At 52.9% G+C, this 12,584-nt stretch overlaps 1 protein-coding gene across 1 annotated transcript; it reads left to right on the forward strand.

Moving 5' to 3' along the window:
- Positions 1-230: 230 nt before the first annotated feature.
- DLX4 (distal-less homeobox 4) lies at positions 231-11,890 on the forward strand. Its single transcript, XM_029076111.1, has 4 exons — positions 231-286; positions 1,752-1,978; positions 9,880-10,076; positions 11,230-11,890. Exons 1-4 carry the CDS (start codon positions 231-233, stop codon positions 11,479-11,481), a joined length of 732 nt encoding a protein of 243 aa, XP_028931944.1. The 3' UTR covers positions 11,482-11,890.
- Positions 11,891-12,584: the final 694 nt, after the last annotated feature.

Genomic DNA, 12,584 nt, shown 5'->3' on the forward strand with positions numbered 1-12,584 from the left:
TATGTGCCAGGCACTGTACTAAGCGCTGAAGTGGATGCAAGCTAATCGGGTTGGACACAGTCCCTTGCCCCATGTGGGAATCACAGTCTCTATCCCCATTTTGCAGAGGAGGGAACTGAAGCCCAGAGAAATGAAGTGACTTGATCAAGGTCACACAGCAGACAAATGGTGGAACGGGGATTAGAACCCGTGACCTTCTGACTCCCAGGCCTTGCTCTGTCCACTACGCTATGGTCATCTTCACCTGCATCCCCCGCCTGCGGCTCCGAGGGATGTTCGCCTTGGGGCGGGGGGGAGGGGGAGGTCCTCTTACCCTCCCCACCCCCCCTCAAGACCTCCCCCCGCCCCGACGGGGGAACCAGAGGGTTCCCGAGCGCCCCCCCCCCGGGTCTCTGGCTTCCCCCCGCCCCCGAACCAGAATACAGCTCCGGGACGAACAGTAATAGTAATTATGGTATTTGTTAAGCACTTATTATGTGCCAAGCACTGCGCTGGGGTAAATACAAGGTAATCAGGTTGGACACAGTCCCTGTTCCACTTGAGGTTTACATTCTTAATCCCCATTTTCCAGCTGAGGTAACTGAGACCCAGAGACGTGAAGTGACTTGCCCAAGGTCACACAGCAGACAGGTGTTGGAGTTGGGATTAGAAGCCACAACCTCTGACTCCCAAGCCTGTGTTCTTAGTGAAGCATAGTGACATATGACATATGACATAGTAGATAGAGTCTGGGCCTGGTAGTCAGAAGGTCATGGGTTCTAATCCCGGCTCTGTCACTTGTCTGCTGTGTGACCTCGGGCAAATCACTTCACTTCTCTATGTCTCAGTTCCCTCATCCACAAAACGTGGATTGAGACTGTGAGCCCCACGTGGGACAAGGACTGTGTCCAACCCGGTTTGCTTATATCCATCCCAGCGCTTAGTACAGTGCCTGTCACATAGTAAGCGCTTAACGAATACCATTATTATTACTATTATTATTATTACCACTAGACTATGCTGCTTCCCATGAACGAACCCGGACCTGCGAGCTCAGGTTGGACCCCCTCCCGTCCCCCCACGCCCCCTGCCCACTCTCCCCCCAACCCCCCCGCGCTCCCTGCCCCCCGCCCCCAGTTTGCTGCGGGGAGCGGGGCAGCTGCCCATTAACGAGCCTGCTGTTAATTACCTTAATGAGGTTTGCCCCTGGATGAGGGACCGCCGAAAGAGGGGGGAGGGGTCTCTCCGTGACGTTGCCCCCCTCCCCAGCCAATCGGGGGTCCAGGTGGGCGGAGCCCCAAGGTCGAGCCGAAGTAGTGAGTGGGGGGAGGGGGCTGCTAGCGGTTTTTCGGGGGGGGCAAGGTCGGAGGGCCGGGGTTGGGGGGGCGGCAGCCTCGACGCCCCCTCCCCCCTCCCTCTGCGGGAGGCGACTAGGGAGAGAGAGACTTACCCGGAATCTTAAATTGGGGTGGGGGTGCTTGACTAACCCCTTCTTCCTCTATGAACCCCGGCTCCGGGAAAGAGAGTGAAGGAGGAAGAGGAAGAGGAGGAGAAGAAAGGAGGAAGGGTCTCGCGGGATCGTGTCCGGCCAAAGACACGGACATGAAGGGGCACCCACCCGGCTGCTGGTAGGGGCAGTCCCCGACCCCCGACCCCCGGCTCCTTGACTTTCCAAGATGACCATGAACTCAGTCCTCGACAGCGTCCTAGGACCGGACTTGTCCAAGTGGGCTTTCGTTCACTTGGGCCAGCCTCTGACCCCCTCCTCCCAGCCCCCGCCCCCCCTCCGGCCTGGATCCCCATCCCCCGGTCGGCCTGGGTCCCCCCGGGCAGCCCCCCCACGGAGGGTCTCCCTTCTCTCCTGTCGCCCACCCGGAGCCCTACGGCCGCTCGCCACCCTACGCCTATCCTGGCCCTCCGGCAGCCCCCCAAGGACCCCCTTACCTGGGGTACGGAAATACAGGTCCTCCGCCGGGGGAGCGTCTGCCCCAGGCTGCAGGTAAGACTGGAGGGAATTGGGGAGGGGGCGAGGGGTGGGATTCTTCCTGGCGTCTCCTCTTCCCCTTCCCCCTACCTTGCCAACCCCCACCCCCACTCTCTGCCCGCCCTCCCGGGGGCACAGGCCCTTCCCACCAATCTCAGAAGGGAGACAGAGTTTGGGAAGGGGTGGAGGGGGGTGGGATCTCCTGGGTCTCGACCCCCTCGTCTCTCTGAAGCTGGACCCGGTTCGATGTCCGGTGAAACGAACTCTGCCGGCGGCAGAAAGGAGAGGGAGAGAGGGAGATAGAGGAGGAGGAAGGGAGAAGGTTGAGACGGAGAGCCCGGGCGTGTTCCGCAACCCATGCGTTCGGCTTTTCCAGGAGAAACCCAGCGGGTGTGTCTGTTTGTGTGTGTATGTGTTTCTGGGCCTACCTGTCGGTGTCTGGTGTGTGTGTAGGTGACTGTGTTTCTGGGCGTGTCTATGAAGATCTGGTGGGTGTGGAGGGGGGTCTGTAATTGTGTGTCTGTGGATGCATGTGACTGTCTTTCTGGGCACTTCTGCGAGTGTCTGATGGGTGTGTTTGTGACCGTGTTTCTCAGCGTGTCTGAGTATCTGGCGTGTGTATGTGTGACTGGGTGTGATCGGGTGTATGTATGTGTGACTGGGTGTCTCTGTAACTGTGAGTGTGAGGGTGTATGTGACTTTCTGGGCATATCTGCGAGTTCTGGAGGGGGTGTGAGACAGTGTATGTTCGTGTGACTGGGTGTGTTTGTAACTCCGTGTAGTTGACTGTTTCTGGGCACGTCTGCCAGTGTCTGGTGTGTTTGTGACTGTTTCTCGGCGTGTCTGGTATTATATGGTGTGTGTGTGACGGTGTATGTGTGCGTGACTGAGTGTGTCTGTGTCCGTGAGTGTGTATGTGATTTTCTTGGGACGTCTGTGACTATCTAGTGTGTTTTTGTGACAGGGTATGTCTGTAACTTTGTGTGTAGGTGACCGTGTTTCGGGGCACGTCTGTGGGAGTCTGATGTGTGTATGTGTACGTGTGTCTGCCCCGCCCAGGGACACTTTTCTCTGCCTTCCTTTCGCCCCCCGAGGTCCCTACTACCCCTGGAGCTGGCCACAGGGCCCGAGCCTGGCTCCTAAGAAAGTGAACTCCTCCTCAAGGGGGAGGGGAGTCCTGTAGGGGTTAATACCTCCCCCCCGAACCCGGGGGGAGGGGCAGGTCTGTGTCTGTCCCACCCGAGACACCACCACGTCTCTCCCCCGCGATCAAACCCTTCCCGCCGCGCCACCCCGGCCATAACGCTCCCCATCCTCCAGCCCTGGAAAGAGCACAGGCTTGGGAGTCCGAGGTCATGTGTTCTAATCCTGGCCCCGCCACCTGTCAGCTCTGTGACTTTGGGCAAGTCACTTCACTTCTCCCTGCCTCAGTTACCTCATCTGTAAAATGGAGATTAAGCCTGTGAGCCCCACGTGGGTCAACTTGTATCTCCCCCAGCTCTTAGAACAGAGCTTGGCACCTAGTAAGCGCTCAACAAATACCATCATCATCATCATCATACCGTCTTCTCGCCCACTGTCTGGTCTTATAGCGAGGGAGAAAAGCAGGTCTTTCACTTTTCCTTCATCTTTAACTGTGTCCAACCTGAGTAGCTTGTATTCATCCCAGCGCTTAGTAGAATACCCGGCACATAGTGAGCGCTTAAATACCATAATAGTAATAACAATTAGAAAGAAAAGCGAGCCTCCGTTTCCCCCGTCGCGTCTGTCCACCCAGATTCCGGCCGCATGATCCGACGGCCCCACGCAGGGAAAATCTTTCTCCTTCTCCGGCGGCCTCCCGGGAAGGCGGGGAAGTGAGTTTTCTGGAGCTTCGGTAGAGCGCGGGGGCAGGACGCGGGGGCGAGCCGAGGGGGGGCTAGCGGAGGCCCGGAGTGGGCTTGTCCTCCTTCCTTCCCTTCCCCCTCCACCCCTCTCTGCCTTCCGCTCGGCTCTGACCGCTTCGGCAGCCTTTTCCGTCCTGGGAAGAGAGAGTTTTCTCCACCATTCATCCATTCATTCAATCGTATTTATTGAGCGCTTACTGTGTGCAGAGCACTGTACTAAGCGCTTGGAAAGTACAATACGACAACAAAGAGAGACAATCGCTGCCCACAACGGGCTCACGATCGGGGAGGTGGCGGGGGGGGGGGGGGACAGGCTTCAAAACAAGTAAATAGGCATTAATATAAATAGAATTATAGATATATAGGTAAGTGCTGTGGGGCAGGAAACCGGTGGCCTAACTCCCTGACCTGTAGCCAGACGGATGGACCGACAGCCAGGACGTGCTGATTCAGCGAGGGGCAACCCACGCAGTGGCTCGCTGCTGCTTGCATTTGGACCTCCCCCCAGTTACATCCCCCCTCCCACCTGCAACCCCACTCGTGTCTACCGCCCCCTTCAACTCTCTCCCCCATCCGTAACGTTCTCCACCCCGCAACACAGCATCGCGGCCGGCCAGGTGCGGACAAATTCCCTCTCATGTTCCTTCTCGGAACAAAATCTCGACGTCGGCCCACAGTCTCCGGAGGAAATACCCATCACACACACACACACACACACACACAGAGGCACAAGCCCGTCAAAGAACGCGCACACATGTCATCTCACACCATTACCTTCCAATTCAAAGGAGTTAAATTTACCCAATCCTACACATTGACACAGTGGTTTAAATACGGAAATCTGTCTTTCTGTCTCTCTGCCTCTCTCTCTCTCATTCTCACACACACACACACACACACAGAGAGAATCACAACCCTATCAAGGAGAGCGTGCACATGACATCTCACACCATTCCGCTCGAATTCACAGGTGTTAAATTTACCCAATTCTGCACACTGACAGTCGCTTAAATACGGAAATCTCTCTCTCTCTCTCACACACACACACCCCCACACAAAATCACAACCCTATCAAGAAAAGCGCGCACATGCCATTTCACACCGTTACGCTCGAATTCACAGAGGTTAAATTGACCCAGTTCTACACACTGACACAGTCCCTTACATACGGAAATCTCTCTTTCATACACACACACACACATACACAATTAAATAGACACACTTTATCCACCCACTTTCGCGGGTGAAAAGCAGAAAGGCTTACACTACGGAAATCTCTATCTCTCTCTCTCTCACAATTAAATAGCCACACTTTATCCACCCACGTTCCCGGGTGGAAAGCAGAGAGGCACACACTCGCACAGACACTCACACAAACACAATTACATACGCACACTTGGCCCACGTTCCCCAGTCTAAAGCGGTGCAGTAATAAGCCGCGAAAGACCCCAGTTCCAGTTTCAGATGCCCCAGATCTATTCGACTCCTCCCCGCGGAGAATCGAGGCGTTGGATCCGGGGAATGCGGGGAACGCAGCCCCGGCCTCCCCCATCCTCATATCCGGAAAAAATCTCCGCACCCGGAAAACTTCCCCAGATCCCTCACACCTGTTCTCCCATCCCGCTCCAACCCCCTTCCCCCACCCCCGGAGGCCGAAGAGACCCAGCTCGGGGGGCAATTATTCGATGTATTGAGATAACATCGACGGCCAGAGAGAACGATTCGGAATTTTAGGGACAGTTTGAAGCAAACAAGTTTTGAAATTTGGTTCTTTCCCTACAAAATCCTGATCATTTTGGCTGGGATTCGTGGCTTTTCCCGAAAGGTGCGAAAAATTGTGTCTTTGGGGAAACATCTCTCCCGCTCCGAGGTGTGCAGGTCCTGCTGGGCTGCGGGAAAGGCCATCCTAGTCTCTTCTTCCCCGGCTCCGACGAAAAAGCTCTGCCGGCCCTACTCTAAGCAGCTTGGTTTAATGGTAAGAGTACCGGGTTTGGAGTCAGAGGACGTGGGTTCTAATCCCGGCTCCACCATTTGCCTGCTTTGTGATCTGGGGCAAGCCGCTTCACTTCTCTGTGCCCCCATGAAATGGAGCTGTAAAATGGAGATTAAGACTGTGAGCCCCATTTGTGACAACCTGATGACCTTGCATCTACCCCAGAGTTTAAAACTGTGTTTGGCACATAGTAAGCGCTTAACAAATATCATAATAATAGTAATAATCCCCTCTTCGGGCCCTGAGGCACGGTTGCCCCTCACCCCCCTCCCCAGCCCTGCTCCCTTCCCCCGGTCCTGCCCCACAGATTCCCGCCCATTTCCGTGGATCTTCCCGTGGGGGTCTTTGTGAGGTCGAGGACCCAGCTTGTTCACAGTAACGTTGTTCTCGAAGCTGGAGCTGGGAGAGGTGTTTGTGTGTGTGTGTATATTTGTGTGTATGTGTCGCTGGAGAGGGACACCCCCCTTGCAGATGCCTCGACCTCGAGGGATCAGCGCTATATCCGAGAGGTGGAGTCTGATCCAACGCCTCCAGGAGAGGATTTTCTGGTTTAATTTTCAACTCCCACTTTCCTCCCTCCTACCCCCGACCTCGGGTAGAAAATCTCCTTGACCCGAAGCTTCCAGGCAGAGTCCACACCGGTATCGCTCAGGATATTTTAGGCCCCAGATAGCCTTTTATTTTTCCTCAACGGTCCAGATATTTCATGCTAGAACGCGGAGTTCTGTGTTGAAAGGGGAAATTTGCCTAAAAATATCCGGATCATTGTTCCCGCTCTGCCCTGTACTTGACTCCTTAATGCGGCCCAAACGATTGCAAACAAGCCGGAACGAGTTTTGGAATTAGAATCAAACCCCAGTTCCCCGCTCCCGGGGGGCAGGACCGGACCGGGGCGGGGGGCCGAGCAGGATCCGGGGGTGGGGTGGGGGGAATCGGGCGGAGATCCCCCTTCCCTCCCCGCAGACAGAGAGACCCTCTCTATGAGAGGAAAAGAAAGGGTGAGCAGAGGGGACCGTACGGATAATTCAACCCAAAGGAAACCTCTGGATCAATCGGTCCTCCAATCGGATTTCTTGAGCTCTTACTGTGCGCAGAACACTGTACTAAGCGCTTGATAGAGTTGGGAGAGGACACGACCGAAAGCCCCTGAAAGGAGTCTACGCTACCCGATGCGGAAGGAACACCGCTCCACTTTTTGTTTCCCGACGACGGGGGAGGCAAAGCAGGGGAATCAATCGATCAGTCAGTCCATCAGTGGTATTTATTGAGCGCTTAGTATGTGTATAACACTGTTCTAAGTGCTTGGGAGAGTACAATGTACACTTATGTACTTATTCTGTAATATAATAATAATTATGGTACTTGTTAAGTGCTATGTGTCAAGCACTGTTCTAAACTCTGGATTATATATAAGGTAATCAGGTTGCCCCTCGTGGGGCTCATAGTCTTAATCCCCATTTTACAGATGAAGTAACTGAAGCATAGAGAAGTGAAGTGACTTCCCTAAGGTCACTCAGCAGAAAAGAACAAAGCTGGGATTTGAACCCATGTCCTCTGACTTCCAAGCCCGTGCTCTTTCCACTAGGCCATGCTGCAGAGACATACCTATAAATTATTTTTCTCGGTGCCTGTCTCCCTTCCTCTAGCCTCTAGGCTGTAAACTTGTTGTGGGCAGGGAATGTGTCTGTTTCTTGTTGTATTGTACTCTCCCAAGCGCTTAGAACAGTGTGCTGCACATTGTAAGCGCTCAATAAATACAATTGAATGAATACAATGAAACAGAATTAGCAGACACTTTCCCTGCTCATGCCGAGTTTACAGTTTAGGAATTCGACAAATGGGTTTAGGGGATTTTGGGGGTGCTGCAAGGATCATGGGGGGCAGAGGGTGGGGGCCGGGAGTGTTCTTCTCGGGGGGTGACCGGAGGGCAGGGGAGAGGGGAATGTAACAGTCTCTTTGGGTATGGCTGACTCAGAAAAAAGGGGGAAGGGGGATCCAGACCAGCAGTGCGCGTCCTTTAGGTACCCAGAAAATTCTTACTGTATGTGGTTTTGCATATCAGGAATTGTGAGTGTGTATGTGCGTGTGTGTGCATCTGGGCATATGCTTGTGCGTGTTTGTGTGTCTATAAAAAAATAACAGTGGTATTTGTTAAGCGCTTACTATGTGCCAAGTACTGTTTTAAGCGCTGGGTAGATACAAGATTACCAGGTTGTCCCACTTGGGGCTCACAGTCTTCATCCCCATTTTCCAGATGAGGTAACTGAGGCACAGAGAAGTGAAGTGACTTGCCCAAAGTCACACATTGACAAGCGGCAGAGCCGGGATTAGAACCCATGACCTCTGACACCCAAGCCAGGGCTCTTTCCACTAACCTACGTTGCTTCTCTTCTACGTTGCTTCGAGTGTGAGAGAGATTGCGTGTGTGCACGTCTGGGACAGTGCTTGCATCCGGGGGTGAGTATGTCTGAGTTTGAACGTGCATCTTCTAGACTGTGAGTCCGTGATTGGGCAGGGATGGTCTCTATCTGTTGCCGAATTGTACTTTTCAAGCACTTAATACAGTGCTCTGCACACAGTAAGTGCTCAATAAATACAATTGAATCTGGGTGCATCAGAGGCAGCAGTGAGTGATTGAGTGTGAGCATGTGTGATTTGAGAGCAAGTGTGTGTGTGGATTTGGGTGTGACTGTATGTATGCATCAGGGTGTGAATGCATCTGAGTGTGTGTGCAACTGGGTATCGGTGACAAATGTGTGTGTCAGACTAAGCCCCCCTTTCCTCAGCTCCCCCTCCCTTCTACGTCACCTCTACTCGCTCCCTTTGCTCTACCCACCTCTCCCTGCCCCACAGCACTTGTGAATATATGTACATATCTATAATTCTATTTACTTATATTAATGCCACTTTACTTGCTTTGAGATGTATATATCTATGATTGTATTTGTTTACACTGATGGCTATTTACTTGTTTGGATGTCTGTCTCTCCCCTTCTAGACTGTTAGCCTAGTGTGGGCAGGAATTGTCTCTCTTTATTTCTGAATTGAACTTTCCAAGTGCTTAGTGCAGTGCTCTGCACATAGTAAGTGGTCAGTAAATATGATTTAACGAATGAATGATTGCGAGTATGTGTAATAATAATAATAATGTTGGTATTTGTTAGCGCTTACTATGTGCCCAGCACTGTTCTAAGCGCAGCTGGAGTGAGAATATGTGTACTTCTGGGTGTCCCGGTGTGAGTGCTTTTGGAAGTGAGTGTTAGTATATGCATGCCTGTGCTTATAAGCGTGTTTGTGTCAGGTCTGTGTGCATATGTGCACGCGTGTGTGTGAGTATAAATTCATTTGTTCATTCAATCCTATTTATTGAGTGCTTTCGGTGTGCAAAGCACTGTACTAAGAGCTTGGGAGAGTACAGTAGTACAGCAGACACGTTCCGTGCCCAAATAATAATAATGATAATAATGGGAAATTGTTAAGTGTTTACTGAGTGCCAGGCACTGTACTAAGTGCTTGGAAAGCACAACCCAGCAACAAAGAGAGATAATCTCTATCCAGAACGAGCTCAAAGTCTGCGGGGGCTGGGGGGTGTGGGAACAGGCATTAACACAAGTAAACAAGCATCAGTATAAATAAATAAAATTGTTGTAGTGTATTTTCCCACACTCTTAGTACAGTGCTCTGCACACAGTCAGCACTTAATAAATACGATTGATTGAATGAATGAATGAATGAATGAATGAATGAATATATGTGAGCCCCATATGGGACAGGGACTGTGTCCAACCCAATTTGCTTGTATCTACCCCAGAGCTTAGTACAGTGTGTGGCACATAGTAAGCACTTAACAAATACCATCTTTATTATTCATTATTAAGGGATTCCCCCGCTCCCAAGAGCACTTTCTGGGAAGAGGGGCAAGAGCAGGCAGGGGCACAGAGCTTGGGGAGGGACCCTCCACACCCACTGGGAATCCCACCATTCTCTGGGCTGGGCCTGCAGCCCCTCTGACCCCCAGCTTCCGGCTTCTGCTCCAGAGCAGGAGAAGCCACCGGTGTCGGAGTTTGGGGAAGGCCGCCGTCATGGCAGAGCTGGGAAAAGAGCCCGGAAGCCGCGGACCATCTACTCCAGCCTGCAGCTGCAGGCCTTGAACCAGCGCTTCCAGCAGACCCGGTACCTGGCACTGCCCGAACGGGCGGAGCTGGCCGCACAGCTCGGCCTGACCCAGACCCAGGTACGGGCCAAGGTGGAGGCCGGGGTCGGGGAGGGGCCTGATCCGGGCCCAGGTAGGGGGGAGGTGCAGTAGTGAGAAGCAGCATGGTGTAGTGGCTAGAGCATGGGCCTGGGAGTCAGAAGGTCATGGGTTCTAATCCCTGCTCCACCACTTGTCTGCTGTGTGACCTTGTGCAAGGCATTTTGGTTCTCTGGGCCTCAGTTGCTGTGAGCTCCACGTGGGACAGGGATTGTGTCCCATCCTATTTCCTTGTATCCACCCCCAGAGCTTAGAACAGCGTCTGGCACATAGTAAGTGCTTAACAAATACCACAATTATTAATATTAGGTGGAAGCAGGGATGGGGGTGGAGCCTGACCCAGAACTAGGTAGGGATAATAATAATAATAATGATAACAGTGAGATTTGTTAAGCACTTACTAGGTGCCAAGCACTGTTCTAAGTGCTGGGGGAGATACAAGGTAATCAGGTTGTCCCAGGTGGGGCTCACAGTTTTAATTCCCATTTTACATATGAGGTAACTGAGGCACAGAGAAGTGACTTACCCAAAGTCCAACAGCTGACAACTGGTGGAGCAGGGGATTAGAACCCATGACCTCTGACTCCCAAGCCTGTGCTCTTTCCACTAAACCATGCTGCTTCTCTAAGCTATGCTACTTCTCTAAGTCACGCTGCTTCTCTAGATGGAGGTGGGTGTGGGGCCTGACCCAGACCCAAACCCAGACCCAGATTGGAGCAGGGGGATTCTCTTGCATCTTCAGAGAAATGGTCTTCCCTCTTACACTGTTCTCAAGGGACCCTCAGGCCCTGGCTCTAGGTTACTGGTGGGTGGGCAGCCCAGCATTCCTTCTCCCCACCCCTTAGGACATTCATTCATTCATTCATTCAATAGTATTTATTGAGCGCTTACTGTGTGTAGAGCACTGTACTAAGCGCTTGGAGTGTACAATTCGGCATGAGGACATGAAGGAAGCCAGAGAAAACCCCCCTGAAGACTCAAATCAGGGGAGAAAGATTGAGCGTGTTGCTCATAGCTGTCACTGTGGTGGCTGGGAAGGGGGTGCCCTGATGTCTCACTGCATGAGGCCCCCGGCTCCCCAGCTCTACGGGACCCTCCTCTTTCTCAACTTCCTCTCCCTCTCCTCTCCCTCCAGGTCAAGATCTGGTTCCAGAACAAGCGCTCCAAGTTCAAGAAGATCATGAAACAAGGATCGAGCATTGCAGAAGGGGAGTCCCTGCCCAGTGCCCCCTCACTGTCACCCTGCTCCCCCAGTCTGCCCCTGCTCTGGGACCCTCCCTCAGTGGGCAAAGGCCGGGGACTGGATCCTGGAGGTTACATCAGCAGCTTTGGGACTTGGTACCAGCCTCAGCCGCCAGATGCCCTGACTCGGTACCAGATGATGTGACCCGTCCAGCCCACCCCGGGACCCAGGCAGAGGGAAGGGGTTAGGAAGGAGGAGCCCAGTGAACGAGGCCAGGCAGCTAGCAGGACACGTGCCTTTTCAGGAGGGAGACCCTCAAGCCTGGGGAGGGGCCGGACCCAGATACGTTCAGTATTTTGTTTTTCCTAAGTCTTCTCTGGTGACCTCAGCCTGTGTAGTGAGTTTGTTCTGTTCTCCACGTCACTTTGGCTGAGTAGATTGAACCCAATTGAAGCCTAGAGGGGGGAAAACATGGGATGTGCCAACCCCTCCCCAACCCCCTCCCCCCAACCACATACTATAGAAGCAGGTGGTCTAGTGGCTGGAGCTTGGGCCTGGGAATCAGAGGGACTTGAGTTCCAATCCCGGCTCCAACACTTGTCTGCCATGTGACCTTGGGCCAGTCACTTTATTTCTCCTTGCCTCAGTTCCCTCATCCGTAAAATGGGGATTGAGACTGTGAGCCCCATGTGGGACTTGGAATGTGTCCAACCTGCTTAGCTTATAGCTATCTCAACACTCGCTATAATGCCTGCCGTAACAAATGCCATTAAAAAAAAAGAACCCCAAACCCACCGACCTTTTCTCCACTGGGGCAGACTGGTAACCAGAGACGGGGGGGGGGCAGTGGTGAGGGGAGAAAGGGGCACTTAAAGCTGTTCCTGGGGTAGACAGAGCAGTGTCTGCCCAGGCAAAGGTGAGGAGTTGAGTTGTGAGGCAGTGAGCCTCCATCATATCGGAGGGGCAGCCGAGAGAAACCATACACCAGACCAGGTGTCTATCAAGTGGTTAAGATGCCAGCTTGGATGGAATGGATGTGGACCCCACGGTGAGGAGTCTGAGAACCCAGACTGGGGATACTTGGCATTGCTTCAAACCTCCATCCTAGATCCTCTGCACTAAAAAGGAAGGTCTACAATAGCAAATTACCTAGGTGATTCAGACCTAAAAAACATCAATCCCAGCTCCACCTACCCTGCTTTCTGTGAAATGGAAAGTTTCTGAATATGGTCTAATGTGGGACCATAGAGAGGGTAGGGTTAAGAACACTTCAAGACCATCCAAATAAACACCCCCTACTCCGATGA

The sequence above is a fragment of the Ornithorhynchus anatinus genome, chromosome 11, assembly GCF_004115215.2.
Source record: "Ornithorhynchus anatinus isolate Pmale09 chromosome 11, mOrnAna1.pri.v4, whole genome shotgun sequence".
NCBI lineage: Eukaryota > Metazoa > Chordata > Mammalia > Monotremata > Ornithorhynchidae > Ornithorhynchus > Ornithorhynchus anatinus.